Source organism: Brachionichthys hirsutus, chromosome 7, assembly GCF_040956055.1.
Source record: "Brachionichthys hirsutus isolate HB-005 chromosome 7, CSIRO-AGI_Bhir_v1, whole genome shotgun sequence".
Taxonomy (NCBI): domain Eukaryota; kingdom Metazoa; phylum Chordata; class Actinopteri; order Lophiiformes; family Brachionichthyidae; genus Brachionichthys; species Brachionichthys hirsutus.
In genome coordinates, this window is record NC_090903.1 from 3,829,955 (window position 1) to 3,846,744 (window position 16,790).

General features: G+C 46.2%; 1 protein-coding gene across 1 annotated transcript in view; it reads right to left on the reverse strand.

Annotated features, from left to right (window-relative positions):
- Nucleotides 1-3,004: 3,004 nt before the first annotated feature.
- The window catches only part of cdh23 (cadherin-related 23), a 142,105-nt gene continuing 128,319 nt past the window's right edge, over nucleotides 3,005-16,790 (reverse strand). Inside the window, exons 40-68 of the mRNA XM_068741568.1 lie at nucleotides 16,590-16,723; nucleotides 15,105-15,314; nucleotides 14,902-15,009; nucleotides 14,503-14,605; nucleotides 14,150-14,275; nucleotides 13,871-14,074; nucleotides 12,167-12,625; nucleotides 11,940-12,056; nucleotides 11,626-11,850; nucleotides 11,343-11,512; nucleotides 10,823-10,960; nucleotides 10,458-10,577; nucleotides 9,423-9,600; nucleotides 9,074-9,285; nucleotides 8,775-8,969; nucleotides 8,580-8,693; nucleotides 8,348-8,477; nucleotides 7,942-8,205; nucleotides 7,699-7,860; nucleotides 6,793-7,049; nucleotides 6,603-6,700; nucleotides 6,382-6,502; nucleotides 6,222-6,301; nucleotides 6,076-6,116; nucleotides 5,861-5,921; nucleotides 4,621-4,750; nucleotides 4,334-4,453; nucleotides 3,970-4,080; nucleotides 3,005-3,346 (exon numbers count right to left, since the gene is read on the reverse strand). Of these exons, the coding sequence (XP_068597669.1) occupies nucleotides 3,005-3,346; nucleotides 3,970-4,080; nucleotides 4,334-4,453; nucleotides 4,621-4,750; nucleotides 5,861-5,921; nucleotides 6,076-6,116; nucleotides 6,222-6,301; nucleotides 6,382-6,502; nucleotides 6,603-6,700; nucleotides 6,793-7,049; nucleotides 7,699-7,860; nucleotides 7,942-8,205; nucleotides 8,348-8,477; nucleotides 8,580-8,693; nucleotides 8,775-8,969; nucleotides 9,074-9,285; nucleotides 9,423-9,600; nucleotides 10,458-10,577; nucleotides 10,823-10,960; nucleotides 11,343-11,512; nucleotides 11,626-11,850; nucleotides 11,940-12,056; nucleotides 12,167-12,625; nucleotides 13,871-14,074; nucleotides 14,150-14,275; nucleotides 14,503-14,605; nucleotides 14,902-15,009; nucleotides 15,105-15,314; nucleotides 16,590-16,723 (4,730 nt within the window). The remainder of the gene's footprint in view (nucleotides 3,347-3,969; nucleotides 4,081-4,333; nucleotides 4,454-4,620; nucleotides 4,751-5,860; nucleotides 5,922-6,075; nucleotides 6,117-6,221; nucleotides 6,302-6,381; nucleotides 6,503-6,602; nucleotides 6,701-6,792; nucleotides 7,050-7,698; nucleotides 7,861-7,941; nucleotides 8,206-8,347; nucleotides 8,478-8,579; nucleotides 8,694-8,774; nucleotides 8,970-9,073; nucleotides 9,286-9,422; nucleotides 9,601-10,457; nucleotides 10,578-10,822; nucleotides 10,961-11,342; nucleotides 11,513-11,625; nucleotides 11,851-11,939; nucleotides 12,057-12,166; nucleotides 12,626-13,870; nucleotides 14,075-14,149; nucleotides 14,276-14,502; nucleotides 14,606-14,901; nucleotides 15,010-15,104; nucleotides 15,315-16,589; nucleotides 16,724-16,790) is intronic.

The following is a 16,790-nucleotide window of genomic DNA, read 5'->3' on the forward strand; positions in this document are numbered from 1 at the left end:
AAACTTGCTGCTTCCACTGAGGCCTGATGAAGGGAATTAGGTACACACAGTTTCAGTGCGTTAAATCCCATGAACACGGCGGCGTAGCGTGTTGTTTCCATCCCATGATGAAGATTCTACTTCTAATCCCGTACATGAATTTATGTAACCTGTTGGAGCGTGTCGTTAATTATGATGCACACTGCCCCCCCTCCCATTTATTTTGCTGTGCATTCACGTCTGGTCTAACTGCAAATGTTCTATTAATAGTTATGATCTTATAGTTGTCAGAGGACAGTTTCAGCTGAATACAATGACTGAGGAGGGCGGGACCAAGCAGCATTGCCACATCTGTATGACCTGATGGTATGCTGCTGTTGCCAGATTTCTACTGCGGTAACTAGAATACGTCTAGATCAAAATTTAGGCCAGGACTGTTTGGGCGTGTTACAATCACAATGGGATCATGGCAAAGAAACTGTATAATCGAGTTATGGCTTATTTCATTAGTTTCCTTTCAGGCTTTTCCTAATCCAGGGAAGCAGCTGTCCAATAATAATTGTGCTCTGTGGAGATTTGACCTTATGCATCCAGCAAATGTTGTTAATAGAACAAACTACATTGAGCGTTCACCCCACAGTGGGAGATGAAAGTCAAGAGCAGCGAAGCTTCTGGATCTGAATGCATCTGTGAGGCGTTTCTGTTCCGGTCGTCATAACTTGCTCTATTTTGACTGAATTGTGTTTGAAGTCCTAAGTTTTTTTTTTTCTCTGTTTGCAAGCACAACATTAAAAAAAAGGCTCACCTCCGTGGCTAACTGTTAGCTTTTCTGTTCTAAACAACAGGTCTATAAGCTGTAATATAATACATAGCCTGTTTTAAGTTCATGTTCCCCAGTTTGAAATTCAGCAAATAGAACTTTTTATATGTCTTTTTTTTTTATAGTGTGCACAATATGTTTGAACAAGGAATCTAAAATTGATCTAATTATTTTTTTCTAAAAGCCTCAGAGCCAGTGGCAAATGAGGAATACATTTGCATAGACCTTTACTGACTAGGCCTACCATTTGGTTATAATGGCAACTGCAATCAGGGCTGGATGTTATTCCTAAATTGTTGCAAATTACACTGAAGATAGATTATGGAAGAGAAAAGAGCATTCACCTAAAGGGCGACAGGTCTGACTCTGATCACTTGCAGCTTCAGCGTCTCTGAGCTGCGTGATTAAACTGCACATTTTAGAATGGCCGTTTGTTGTGGTCTCCCAACACACACCTATGTAATAATAATGTTGCTCAGTCAGTATCTTGATGCCACACCTGAAGCTGGGTGGATTATCTGCATCAGGGGGAAATTCACACCGACACGGATACAAACTGACTGTTCGTGGAGTCAACCGTATATGTGAGGATCAGTCTACGATGGTTTACTTCAAGCTCAAGCAACCCCAGTTTGAGTTGGGACTCAGACGTCCATACCTTTGTTTCTGAAGAACTGACATGTTGTGTTTGTTCAAATTGTGCGTGATTAGAAAAGTCAACCGCGTCGTCCGGCTCTTTTTCATGCTCTCCACATCATCCACTGACGGAAGTCAAGGACTATTGCATATTTCTTTTATTATCACAGATTATCCATCATTTCTCAACACATTTATCGGGACTGGTGACAATTAAGGATGACAAATAAATAAAAACTTACAAAATGGGGGTATAAAAAAATGAATGTTAAAAACACACCACACATTAGAAACAGCATCACAGGTCATACAAAGGAAAACAGAATGACGTGTCACCTCAGCACAATATACACCTACTCCAAACATCCAAAACAATCCCTTAACTATTTTGGTGAAACATCATTTTCCTCCCAAAATATCTTTTAATCCCATCATATTGTCTATGAAATAAAAAAAATAAAGCAAACGTTGCTCTTATCTGAGCGTAACTCTTCCAATCCCTCGAGTGGCAGTGTAAAATCCCCGTGGGCACAATGCCATCCTAACGCATGCAGAAACCAACAATCCAGAGTCTTTTCTTTGACTGACCTTACGATCGCATTTCCCAAAGGGTGCAAGGTTCATATGCCCCCCGCCTCTCTAACGGATGAATCTTCTTCCACACGATGGAAGTCCATCAAAGTTTTCCAGCAGATTTGAAGGGTTTCGCATTTTTGCCATGGAGTCCAGAGAAGTTCTTTCACCAGTACTCTCACAACTCTAATCATCCGTCCGTCCGCCTTCTTGTAGACCAGACAACCTCAATCGTCTCGTCTACAGACACGGGGGGCAGGGGGGGCATAAAATCTCCACACAGAGAGGAATCGAACCCAGTGACGTGATGCCACCATGCCATCTAATCATCACTGGGGAAAATATCTGAAGTGTTCTCATCTCAAATGTCCCAAAACCTTCCAAGGAGCCATATTTTTCCGTCTTCACTCTGGCGACATTGACTGCATTGTCTTGGTACAAAGAAAAGAATATCAGAACATGACAAGGATTGGTTTCATTTTCTCACCGTCCCATTTACGGCCATCTGCTGGTCTTGGAGTGTGTGCCATTTTTTTTGTGAGTGTGTGCATTTGTATTTGTGTGACTGTATGCAGTCCAGGTATGACTTCAAAAGGACTAGTGTGAATGAGGCACCTTTTGATGGTTATAAGGTCGTACAGATACTTAGAAGCTTCTCCCATGGGGATGCTTAGTCTCTCTTTTCCACTCAGCTCTTTGGGTGAAAGTCCATGATGCTCGTTCATATTGTTTAAAATGTCCCATTTCCGTCTCTTGAAGCGCTTAATGTGAGAGATCCTTAAGATGAGATCGACTCAAACCAACTCAGTAGTGAGAAAGTCCTCCGGTCGTCTGTCTCACCGATGTCCTGAGCTTGACAGATGGCGCTCCCCTAGACTATACACACTCCTCCAGTCTTCCCCAGCCTTGTCAGGGGGCAATGAGGAGGCACAAGGACACACACACACACACACACACCAGTCATGTTTGTGCTCAGACCAGCGAGGCCTCGGCTAGTCATAACTCTGTGATCTCCAGAGGACTGTCCGACAGGGTGTCATCGTCCTTGTGACGGTGCATCGGGGTTGACTTTGCTGACTCTGTGCGGGCGTTACGCTCAGAATAAAGCCCCCCGTCTGCATTCAATGCTTCCAGAGACCGCGCCAAGGCCCGTTGGTCATCCTCCGGCAGGCTGTTGAGGTCAGAGGTCAGGAGGGTACCTGTACTGCCGTGCACCACATGCACACCCTCGGGGCCCTTCAACTCCACAGGAAGCTTGTGCTTGAAGCGCAGCGTGCCTCGACCTGCACCCACGCCCAGACGCTCGTCTTCCTCATCGTCCAGATCGCTCTGGATCAACTGGAGAGAAGGGAGAATGCATAGATTAGAATGAAGGAAGCTGCTGACGTCGTCTGCAATATAACGGTTAGCAGAGGATGCAGGTGGGGGGGGGGGGTAGAAAGGAAACGAATGGAGAGAAAAGCTTTGAGATAGAAATTAGTTGATCGTTTGGAGAAAAATACAAGAAGTTAGAAACGGGGACAATAGCTCATCTGATAATAGTTTAACATTATTAGAATCAGTTCTGAGAACTGAGTCTAATTATTTAAACCATTCAGAACTTCTGAACATTAACTTGTTTTGGAGAACTGTGCTGATGCGGCTTTCCACACCCCAGCGATACACTTAATTATTCCTTTTCAATTACCCACTGGTGTCAGCTTGAGGTAACGCGTTAAACTCCATCCTCAGCTGAACTATTCAGAAATAAAGTCCCACTTTCTTTTTTTGGGGGGGGGGGGGGGGGGGGCGGACTCGCGGTCAAATCGAAGGTAACAGAGACAGCAGAAATACTGAACGGAATATCAGAATGTCAGAGCAGCAGACAAAAGATAAGAATGGAGATCCCTCTCCAGGCAAGTCGGGCAGGGGTAGCACAGCAGCAGGTGCACAGAGAGCCCCCCAGTCTTTCCTGAGCCCACCTCGGTGACTGATGACTGATCTCCTTGGCCGGTGGATATAGTGATGAGTCGGGCAGCAAAGAGCTTTTTTAGTCTGAGGTAGTCGTCCAGGACCACATTGAGCAGGGACCCCTGACAGGATGGCAGTTAGGATCAAACAGAGTCTGTAACAGCGTCCGCCTCGCACATCCTCGCTGTAATTATAAATGAGAAGGAATTTCTATCCTGCTATCTAAACTACAAGAGGTGTCGCACCCTCTGACCTCATTGTCCATCGGAGTTTGGGAAGGATGGAGAGTTCAACCACAACAACAAAATGCTTTTGAGGTTGGATGCATTCATGTGTGGCTGTCATCTTGGCTGCTCGTACATCAGCCGGTCTCACCTTGATCGGACCCTCCCTCATGATCTGGCCCAGCTTCGCAATGTTGTCGTACTCCTGAATGGCCGCTCTCAAATAGCGGTCATCCTCAGGCTTCGCTTGAGGCTCACGACCAAAAGTGCCCTGAAGGGGGGATGAGACAGTTCATTACGCAAAAAAAGCACTAGTTGTGACAGGGGGTTACTTAGAGAGCAGTGATTTGGTGAAAGATATGATTGCATGTGATCCTGAGAGACATTCAGCTCCTTCTCAGGGGATCATTGTGAACTCGGATTGCTGTCGGCACTGACGTGCGTGCGTGCCGGGCTGTTCCACAGATCGGTTATGTCGCTTAGGTTCTCAGGAAGGTCGTCCTCATGGTCGGCCTGCGTGGCCAGTTCCAGGTTACGACAGAACGGGTCCAACCACACCGGATTAGCCCTGCAGAGGCAAACGGCACGGCACAAGTCAGCTCAATGTAAATGAGAGCCAGTTCCATATCAAACTAACTCATTTGATGTTTGGCTCGTAACGTCCTTTCAACTTGAAACAGGAAATAACCATTTTACATTTTTGGATTTTAGTTTACTTTAAAACATAAAGACTTTTGACAACAGAAAATTGGTATCAAAATCATCCAACAGCTGTTTCTAAAATTGAGGAATAGTTTCTATACCTCAATAAAATTGTGTCCCTGTCCCCCCCCCCCCCCCCCCCCCCCACATTAAACACATAATGCTAGTGTTACTGAATACTGCAGTATCTCGATTTTCAGCCCATGAATATCATCAAATATAAGAGATATTTACTGATCAAAGTCAAACTTTAGACTTAAATTAGAATGAGGGCTGAACTGCAACACATCCATCACCGCTGACCCAAGAGAACAATAAAAGTCTTCAGCAGCTTTTATGTCTCGGCACTAAATAGACTTTTGTAAGCCAGCCTTAGCCTGCCTGTGTCTGGAACTAACAAGCCAACCTGCAGCTGCAAAGCTCAATAACTATCACTGTAGTATTTATTGTATACTATACAACCCACAATGTAAAAAACAACTCAGTCTACTCTCTTATAGAAGTTCACAGAGAATGTTTCTCATCCAAATGAAGTGACTTCCTGGAGTCTGCTGGGAACGTGGCGACTGCGGTAAAGGCCCGTAATTATAAATGACGTCATCGAAGTATGTGAAGCAGCAAGGCGACAACACAAAGTGTCACAGAGGAGTCCAGTATTAACACCGACACATTTAACTATGGAATCTTATTGATCACATTGGCCCTGGATAATTTAGATTAGGATTGTTATTTTTCTACATTTTGATTTATTGTCTTCTTATGTTACTTCTCATACTTTGGATTACACTCATCCTAATTCCATATTGTTGCTATGCATTGTTAAAGAACTTTGCTCATCTTAGAAAGTTGTTGAGTGAATAATGCTATATTATTAGTATATAATTATTACTGTGCAATCAGTTGCAGGAATACGTGACGAATATGAGTTAAGCAATGAGTGACAAATACACGTTAACCCTTTAAGATGTAATCTCACCCTTCGAATGAGTACTTGTTAGTGTTCGGCATGTCCAGGATGTCCATTAGGCCCTGGTTCCCTAGATGGTAGAGGACAGGTACTTGTTATTCAGAGCTGTGCTGCAGCAACTTGACATGTTGTGCAGTTCATTAGCGGATGGTAGCAACCACAGTCCATCATTAACATCATTAATATGTGGGACTGCCCCCCCCCCCAGTAAAGCAGCTTCGCACCTGTTGATCCCGCAACGATAGCTTTCAGCTTCCTCTGGTGTCTACAACACAGCAAATGACACGGGAAGGGGAACACGTTGACAGCGTAAAACCATGGATGCAACGGAGAATATTCCAAATAACACGGAGGGATGAAGGATCCTTACACTCTGCGGTAATGCCAGTTCATTGTGACGAACAGAATTCCTGCCAAGCACAGCAGCACAGCCAGGATGATGATGACGAGCTGTTAGCGAGAAAAAAAGACAAGTTAGAAAGGGCCCAAAACCCCAGCAGCAACCAGCGGCCGTCAGGAGCTCCCACAACCTGCAGTGTGGTGATGTCATCGGGCAGCTTGTCGGTGACAGCTGGCTGAACATCCACGACGTTGTGCGTCCTGAACAGGTTTCTGAGCTGCTCCTTGTTCTCATCGATCATCCGGATCACCCTGCAAACCCGGGTAAACGCATCAACACAGTATACGAGAGGGTAAGAGGTTGCACTATTCACATGCACGTGAACAATCTAGTTCATTATGGAGGGTTGACCTTTCTACATCCAGGATGGTGTTGGTCTGGTTGTTGACGACATGGATGAGCATGTCGGTCTGGCCGTAGTTCACCCTGTCCTTCTTGTCCACATGAAACTAGATAAAAAATAAAACAAAGATGCAGGATATTTATTCAACACAGAAAAAAAAAAGTCAAGTCATAAAACACGACCGTTAAAAACCCAAACCTGTATGTCATCTAAGTTGACAATGGCCCCGGTAATGTTGGACAGCAGGTTGATGAAGTCCTCCTCGTTTTCACGGACGACATCGGGAATCTCATTGAAGACTATCTTGACCCTCTGGTCATCTCGGAGAATGTAAATATTCACATTGGTGGTGGTCGAGTGCCCGGCGTAGTCACAGGCCAGGATCTCAAGCTGAAAGTATCCTGGATCGAAGGTCGTGAGGAGGTCGTGCGTTCGGATGATTCCGTCTTTCAAACCTGGGCAAATCGTGAGGTGTGATATTTGTTTCTACACAAGAAATATGGAATGAGGAACCAGTGCAGGAGACAAAAAACACAAGTGCTGGAAGCTGGACAGCACTACCTGCTACGCCACCATGTATCTATCTACAATACAATCATATCCTAATTCAAATTTATATTCAGACAGATGTCCGGTCTTTCTCGTCGGATTACTGCCCCCCTAATTACGCATAATTTTTTATTTCTTTTATCAGAATCCATGCTGAAATGAACACAAAAAACCACCTTTCACACAGTGCTGAAGAAAGTAAAAACCAATTTACCAGATTCACACAAACATATGCGGTCTATCAGCTGTCCATTTCCAACACTTTCATAACATTTTGTTGAGATCAATTTAATATTTTTTGTTCAATCTTTTTCCGAAAAAGTCTAGTGGAAAAAAAACCATTCTCCTTGCACGGGGGAAACGACGGATGCATCTCGCTTCATCGATTTACTACTTTCTTCTGCAACACCGAGCTCCATTGTTGTCAAAAACAAGTCAAAACTTGAACGTGAATATAACTTGTTTTCGGTTTTTCTTGGGATGTTGTTATTATGACAGTGTCTTGTGTATTCTTAAAATGTGTGAATGCTCCCTGAAGCCTGGAAGGAGGCTCACCTATGATGAAGAAGCTCCCAACGTCCTCGCTCCCGTTGCTCTGTGACTGGAAGTAGCGCATTGTGACGATGTGGTACTCCACCAAGCTGTTGTTGCCGATGTCGTTGTCTAACGCTGTGAGCTTGATCAGCTCTGAGCCCACTTTGGCATTAGCTGCTACCCCTGAAACAAGAGAGCAAAGAGGGAAGGTTACGGCGACTCTGCCCGCACCATCCTGCACCTACACGAGGGAATGCACGCCACCTGCAGTGTACTCCGCTTTAGTGAAGCGAGGCTTCTGGTCGTTGATGTCATCCAGCTCGATGCGGACTTCCAACAGGCTGGGATCACGGCCAGGGTCCAGGGCTTTGGCCCGTGCCGCCCTCTGACCCCTGGGGGGAGTCCAGCTCCTGTTGCTGGAAGCCTTGATGATGATGGAGTAGGCTGGAGTCTCCTCCCGGTCCAGATCCCGATACAACTTCAGCTCTCCGTCTACACTCAAGCCAAAGTTTCCATCGCTATTTCCTCCTGCAGGAAAGACATTGGAGGGAAGTTGTGTTCAGTCACATCAAGCACTTGAGGAATTCCCTTTTAAGAGAAAAGAGAGTCTTCATTATTCCACGGCTTTGGGAGTAAACACCGCTTCTGTGTATTTAGGATACTGCATCACCTGCGATAAAGTAGTAAACGACAGCATTGGAGCCCTCATCTGCGTCCACAGCCCTGGTAACGTTCCCAACAACAGTACCTGGACGGGAGTGCTCAGGCACGGTTAGCTTCTGGTAAGGCAAGTTACCACGCTGAGGCGCGCACACACACACACACACACACACACACACACACATAGAGGTTAGTACCAGACCTTATTCACACAGAATCTATTCTGAGATCTTCACACTCACTGGTGGTTTGAGGAAGACAGGTTCGTTGTCATCCATGTCTAACAACGCTACCTGCAGAGGCTGAGTGGTCTCGTAAGGCACCGGCTGGCCCATGTCACGGGCCACAATGATGAGCTGCGGGAGTCATTCAGAGGTCGTCAGAGACACACACCGTACAAGCGGAAGCGTGTTTACCTGCACACGCAGCTGACTCACGCTGAGGAGGGCCTGTTTTTCTCGGTCCAGTTTCACCGTGGTCGTGATGACTCCAGACGTGGCATCGATGCGGAAACTTTCCCAGTCTCTGTTGCCAGCTCCAGTCTGCAGGAAGGCATAGCGCACCTCCCCGTTCACCCCCTCGTCAGAGTCTGTTGCATGCACTTCGTACACCGGTAGGCCTGGGGGCTGCTCCTGCAGGAAGGGGCGAAGAGGGAACTTTAAAAAGGGTGCTACATATAGGTAAACATGAGTCTGTAGCGTTTGTCAAAATGCAAATGGCATGTGGGTGAGTGGACCTCTGAGATGTGAATGATGGTCCCATTGGCAGGCCTGATGAACACTGGTCTGTTGTCATTGACGTCTATGACAGCAATGAGCAGGTCTGCTGTGCCCCACAGGGGGGGGCGTCCCTGGTCCGTCGCCACCACTGTCAGGTTGAAGCGTTCAGAAGACTGAAGCAGGCGTCGAGAACGCACCAGGCCTGTGTTTGGATCCAGGGAGAAGGCATCTAAGAAGACAGAGACAGGCCCCCTTTACTTCTTGTGACTAAATAGGAACTTCAGGGAGGAGATTTTACTTCACGGGATCGTCGGTAAACCATCCAGCTGGTCAGGGGGCCTCACTGGGGCTTTTATTTGTAGATACCTGCGTGGGGTCCCAGCATGCTGTAGAGCACCGCTCCGTTTTCTCCTTCGTCCAGGTCAGTGGCCCTCACTGTGATCACTGACGTTCCACTGGGCTCATTCTCAAACACGCTGGTGTTGAACGCTCGCGCCGTAAAGCGTGGACGAAAGTCGTTGACATCAAGGATTGTCACCAAGACCTGACAAGAAATCAATTATGAGGTCTCTGAAGAAGATTCCTGTTATAATATAGAACAGGGGGCGGGCAATTATTTTTTTCCATGGGGCCACATGAGAAACAGGAAATATTCTGGAGGGCCGGGCCAAAAGGCTGAACTCAATTCTGCATAATATTAATTGTATTTCTTTATAAAGAAAGCAGTAAATATTATTGTTTTGACAAGCTTGTAAGAATGTTATAATTAAGCAATGAAAAATTAAACATTATTTATTCAATTCAATTTCTCAAAACAATGGTAAAATAAATGTGAACGTTTTACCATTTGTGAATCATATTAGTGAACATTTTCAGTCACATTCACTCGAAAACACATTTTGAGTTTAACATACTGTTGGAAAGTTGTGTGAAGCTTCTTAGCATCCTAAAGACATCACAATATTATCTTTGAGCTCATTAAGAAAGATACATCAAAGTGAACTGTCACTGAATGCAGTTTTAGTCCATGCATGAGGGAAAATTAGAAAATGTGTTTATTTTGTAATTTCCAATTAACCTTACACGGGCCGGTCAGAGTCAAGCAAAGGGCTGTACAATGCCCAGGTCTGATATAGAAGGCCCAACTAATACATGTCACGGGCATATCACACATTACAAACGGAGAACATGTCAACTGATGAAATATCAGTTGGATGTGGATCAAACTTTAATCCTTGTCTCATGTTCTATAAATCCAGGAAATGAGCTAATGTACGTAGTATTTATACGTTATATTGCTGATCAGATTAGTGTAGATTATTAAATAGATATACATTCAAAGCATCTTTGACAATAATGGGCCATTGAGATCCTTGTGTGGTCCCAGCCGACGGCCTCTACCTGGACGGAGTTCTCTCGTCTGTTGTTCGGGCTGCCGCCAGGGTTGTCGCGGGCTACTGCAGTTAAAGTATAGTGATCCTTCGTCTCTCTGTCCAGAGGAGAGATGATGTAGATCTCACCCTGATGCAGAGGGAGGGAATGATCAGGAAAGGAAGCACAGTTACTGACTGGGAGTGGCGATTGGAACAAAGCAGAGAGACATTTTTCTGAATGCAGGAATCGAGAATGGAGGTCAGATGTGTGGATTGTCTTGAGAGCATCTCCAAAGTGTTGTTTAAACTTTAACTTCCAGGCTAGATGGCATTCAATGTTGACATCCAGCAGTGAAAGGGAGACGTGTTTGGTCAATTGCTGCTTTAACTCACAGTGGATGGCTTGATGGCAAACTTGCCCTCCCCGTCTACCAGGCTGTACTCAATGACAGCAAAAAGGCCCGAGTCAGCATCTGTGGCGCTGACACGAACTATGGTTGTGTCCAGGTTCACGCTCTCAAATACAGGTTCCTAGAAACACAGATAAATAAACGCTTTGACTGCATGACTCTGCCAGGGCACCATGGCATGCTCCTATGGCGTTTTAACAAACATTTTACAAACATCCTCGAGGTCTGAGATCCGCTGTTAGCACGACAACTTCACGTTTAAGTCAGCTTGCTTAGCAACAACTGATGCCCACGTACACTGTTCAATGAAATTGCAGCAAATCAATCAGAAGATTACTTACTTTAATTCTAAATAATGGCATATTAGTAGAATTAATAAAAAAAAGAAATTTGAGCTTTCACATGTTTCTTCCCATGATGCTCTGTTAACCTCTGGTACTCTCGATTCTTTTCTTTTTTTTAATGGCTTTTGCTTTTAGCCTGAAATCAGTCCTTTTCTGTACCTGATATGCAGGTTGAAGGAAGACAGGGTTGTTGTCATTCACATCCACAATACGCAGAAAAACAGGCAGTTCAGCTATCCTGGGTGGAGAGCCATGATCCTGGGCACGAATTGTGAAGTTGAGCCACTGCACCTGCTCGAAATCCACCGTCTGGTTGGCTACAATCTTGCCTGAAATATTTGTAGCAGTGACAAGAACAACATTACCGTTAACATTGACACAGAAATGCACTTTACAGAACTGAACCTGCAACCCACAGGTTGTTTAGATGTGCAGGTCATACCAATAGAGGAATCCTCCAGTCTCACGTACCCCCCACGGGGAAGGTGGAGCAGCTGGTAGATGACCTGGCCGTTTGGACCTTTATCCGGGTCTACAGCAGAGACCGACAGCAGTGTCGTGCCCGGCTGAGCTCCCTCTAAAATCTTCTCTGTAAAGTTGGACACTCCGAAGGGCCGAAAACGAGGGGCGTTGTCATTTACATCCAACACGTTGATGGTCAGTCTCGCTGGAGAGAAAGAAGAGTTTAAAAACAGTGAAAAGCGAACCAGAGGCAGCCGGAAGTGAAGCGAAGCTCAATATGGGAAGGAATCTCACCGTTGGGAACGCTGCCTGACTTATCGATAACCTCGCTGGCATTGTCGTGGACAGACACGATGATCTCAAATGTTGCTACCAGCTCTCTGTTGAGAGGGTTGCGTACAAACACTGCACCTGAAAACAGCATAATTATCACTACCAATCAGACAGAATTGATTCTGTATGCCACGATATTATTTATCAGAATTAAAGTTCTTAGATGCCGTGTCTGAGCCATGTCTCACCAGTGTGTAAATCAATGCCGAAGGACTCCTGCAGGCCATCCACTGGCTTGTTCCCGTCATCCTTTGCCTCTACTGAGATGATGTAATACTCCAAACGGGGATGAAGATCGGGGTCTTCAGCAGTCAGCGTGGCCACCACCACCCCCGGTGGCGTGGACTCATTGACGTTTATCATGGTTACTGGCTCTAGAAAACGTGGCCGCGAATCGTTGACATCATCTAGAATCACCGACAAGGTGGCTGTGCCCGACATGGGCGGGGTGCCACGGTCTGTCGCCATGACAACCAGGCGGTACGAGCCACGCTCTTCTCTATCGAGGGTGGTGTCGCCCACGAGGACCGCTCCAGAGACTGGGTCAACCACGAAGCGGTCCTGAGCACCTCCTTCCAGCCGGTACGTCAGCCAGCCGTTGGAGCCAGAATCAGCATCAGCAGCAGACAGCTGAGTCACCACTACCCCTAAAAGAGACAACGTAAAAGGCCTTTACTTGTGTCGTTGTGCGCCCGTCTGTGCTGAGGCCCAAACTGTGATTGTGTCAATTTCACACCCAGTGCTCATTTTAGTTTGGGGATAAATGAACGTGATGAACAGACGTGGTTTTCCTGCTGGGGGGGGTCAGATGCACCTACAGCGGTTTAAAGATGCATGGATCAAGGTTACCTGTATCCACCCAGAGACTCACTTCTTTCTGCTGATGACTATAATGCAATTTCACTGAACCTGGATTGTGTGTGTGTGTGTGTGTGTGTGTGATACTCCATATGTGTAGAACAACATAGAACATTACTTGCCATGATATCCTGACAGAATGCTGCAACATTTAGATAATAATGCCGTTACGCTGCTGTGTCTTGTGCATAAATGGCACAGAGGACAGAGACTCATCATTTCTGGTCCTGTCGATCTCTACACCGGATGAGAATGAATATTTTCCTCATTATGTAATACTTGGCAAGGCAGTATCAAACAGAATGTTGATCTGTATGGCCTGGCCAGACCGAATGTGATCCAACTGAATCCCTGCAGGGCTTTGCAGCCGACCTCTCTCTCCAGGGGTGGAGTGTCCACAAGTTAAGTACCATGTTACCATCAATCACTGAAGATGGGTAAATAAATAAATACTAATGCACCAGGTGTAGCTTACTAGGGGAATGACTCTCTGTTTTAGTTTGCATCCCTTGAAAACAGAATATGCATTATTCAACCAGCGAATGGAAGGTAGACACACCATCAAGGAATCAAATATTAAAAAATAAAACCTTTAACATTCACACAGTAACAGAACTACATGTGAACAAACACGAAAAGAGTAATGCTAAGATGAGATATTATCTTATAGCAAAAATTCTTAGTCTGTGAACCCTCATTCACAATGGCAATAAACAACTTCTGATTCTGATTCTGATTATTACCTCCGCCGAGGAGGTTATGTTTGTGCATCTTCAAAATCTGTTCCTCAATATCTTAGTTGATTATTGACCGAGGTTTATAGAATTTGACACAATCATGTAGAGGTCACCATGTGGCCGTTTTAAATCTAATTGTGAGGGGAATGAGCTGCTCGGTGGAGGTCTGCGCTCTCCGAGTGCTTTTCTGGTTTTCTAAGTGACACCTATGTAACCGAGTCAGCCTTTAAAGGCCAGCTACCGTCCTTCCAGCCGGCTCATACACACAGATCTTTAGACTGAAGCTGATTCACACACCCGTTGGGCTGTTCTCCGGGAGGCGAACGATGAAGCTGGGTGGGCTGAAGACAGGAGGATTGTCATTCTGGTCCAGGATGGTGACTGTGAGAGGCACACTGCTGTTTAAACCTCCTACATCTCCTGCAACCAGGAACAGTTCTACCCGAGGTTCCTGAAACGCCTCACGGTCCAAACTGGCCCCCTGACGTACACGTAGCACACCTGCAGGGAGACGCTCAGAGACATCAACAGTTGCGGTGCAGCTTCTTTAAACGTCTCTCGGAGTCACGGCGTTACCAGTATTAGCGTCCACAGTGAAGAGATCCACCCTGATTCCCAGTAAGCGATATTTCAGCACAGCATTGGGTCCAATGTCTTTATCCTTAGCCAGAACTGGTCCATTTAACACTGTTACAGTACTTCCTACGGGGCAGAGATAAACAGGCAGGTTAGAATTGTAACACTAAGACAAAAACAGTGGGTTTGACTTGACTGTCTTTGACTGTCTGTCTGTCTGTTTGTCTGTGATGATGGCCAGGAGACCCTGGAGAATTTTGCTGCAACCTGTGTTCTGGCACGATGTACCGATGTTATACGTCGCCCTCATTCAGGGGAATAAAGAAGGATGGAAACCCCAGCTCGAGTGCTACCTGCTGCAGCGTTCTCCGTTGTCTCAGCCCTGTAGCTGGTTCTGGTGAACACGGGCCTGTTGTCATTCTCATCCAGAATGGTGATCACCAAGAGGTCTGAGTCCTGGTGCGAGAGGGGGGGGGGGGGGGGGGGGCATCATAGGGATGAGAGGAAATATGAGTAGGAAATAAGAGTTCATGAGAGTATTCAGACCAATCAGGTGATGAAAAACCAGCAGACTGTTGTCACACAGCTGCTTCTGACTTTCCCCAAACACTTCAGATCAAATCAAAATAGACCTGCACTTTGAGGCGGACGAACTATAAATGAGTGACTGAAAAGGTGTGTGGGTGTGCGTGTGTGGGTGTGCGTGTGTGTGCGTGGGTGTGGGGACATGCGCGCAGCGATTGTGACGTTACCCTGCGAGCGATGCGGGAGTTCTCGGGGTTGTCTTTGACAGTGATTGTGAGACTGTACTCAGCGACGCGCTCTCTGTCCAGCGGTCTGTTCACCTGCACCACACCTGTCTGACAGAGACAGAGGACGAGGTCAACCCCGTGCGTGTGTTTTCTCTCACGTTACCCTCGTAAAGCAGCCGTCCCACTCCACGCCTTCACCCCACCGTGTCATTGATGTAGAAGGCGCCGTCCTGGTTGCCAGCTGTGATGTTGTACGTGAGGAGCGCGTTCCGCCCGCTGTCCGCGTCTCGCGCTTGGACTCTGGCCACAGACGTGTGTATGGACGCACCTTCGCTCACACTGGTGTTGTGAGGAAGGTTCAGGAGGAGCGGGTCATTGTCGTTGATATCTCGGACGTGGACACCCACCACCACCTGAAAGAAACACACGCCCAAATGATATGAACACGCCTGCTCATAGTAACTTATCTTTAGATTGGCTGTCTCAAGTAAACAGCAAATACATCGCGGTCGTGAATCTTCACAGAAATATGCTCGTTAATCTACATGATGGGAAAAGGACGACTTCATTATGTCCTGATCTGTCAGTAAAGTTGGCCTTTCTGTCTGTTTCGGATTCATGCATCAGGAAAAACAATCTGGAGCATGGTTTCTGACTAAATTAAATGTACTTTATTATATACGGTACATACTGCATGTACCGGTATACTGTATTATATACATTCTGACACAATGGGTCTTCCGTTATTGTGTACCAAAGACAGGACACCACGAAAAGCGATGCTCCCTTAATGATATGGGGGGGGGGGCACACCACGAATTCCCCTGCTGTTATGCCCATAGCGGCCAATGATGCAGAGGTATTCCTTGCAGCATGAGATGGCCCATCGTCATGCATGAAGATGATTTTGTTGCAGAAAGTATTCTTTCTATTCCAGAGGCACCAGCAGCGAATACCTGTTTGCTGCTTTGTAATGGCGTATTAGCAGCTGAATCTGATGTATTTGTCGTGCAGGAACCTTCCTCGTTGTGCCTTTAAATACAATTTGCACAATAACTTGGAACATGGTGTAATCATGACCCGAACAAGGCACCTATGAAGTTTACATGCTGTGCTTTAAAGGTCCCATATTATACTCTTTCTCCACAAGTTAACGCAGTTCTTAGGCACTTGTATGAAATAACTGTGACAGTCTTTGGTCAGAATAGCAACCAGATGCTGAGGACAGCGTCCCTCTTTTCTGTCTCAAACAGCTCCGTCAGAAAAGCCTCTGAAAACTAAGTTCATTGCTTGCACGCGTGCAGCTGCATGCACATCTTGTGCACGTTCCCCCCCCCAGAGATTTCTGCCAGATGCATTTCAGTAGGTGATTACAGAACTTTGCTGTTTTGGGGTTGGTAATGACCCAAAACCACCATAATAGTGTAGAAACATGGGGAAAGTGAGTTTTTCCTAATATGTCTCCTTTAAGTTTATGAAGGCAGCATTCATTTTCATTACATTCAACCCCACACACCACCTATTCCTTGCTTGAGGTTTAAGTCTTCAATGTGTGCTCATCATCCAGGCCAGACAAATCACAGCAGAGCGTCAGAAACTGAACAAAACCCTGAGTTTGTAAAACGGAGCGTGTGATGGCGTGTTGCAGCTTGCAGAAACTGCAGTGCGTTCGTGTGATGAAGGCCCACCGAGCTGTTGCGAGACGGCGTTCCCAGGTCTCGGGCTGTGACGGTGATGTTATAGAAGGGTGTCGTCTCCCTGTCCAGTTCTACATCCTTCCTCACCCGAAGCTCCCCCTCGACAGGAGAGACCATGAACTCGTCTGGCCGAGCAGCAGAGAAAGGCCGTCAGTGGCGCATTGTAGGGATTTAATCATACACTCAGACAGA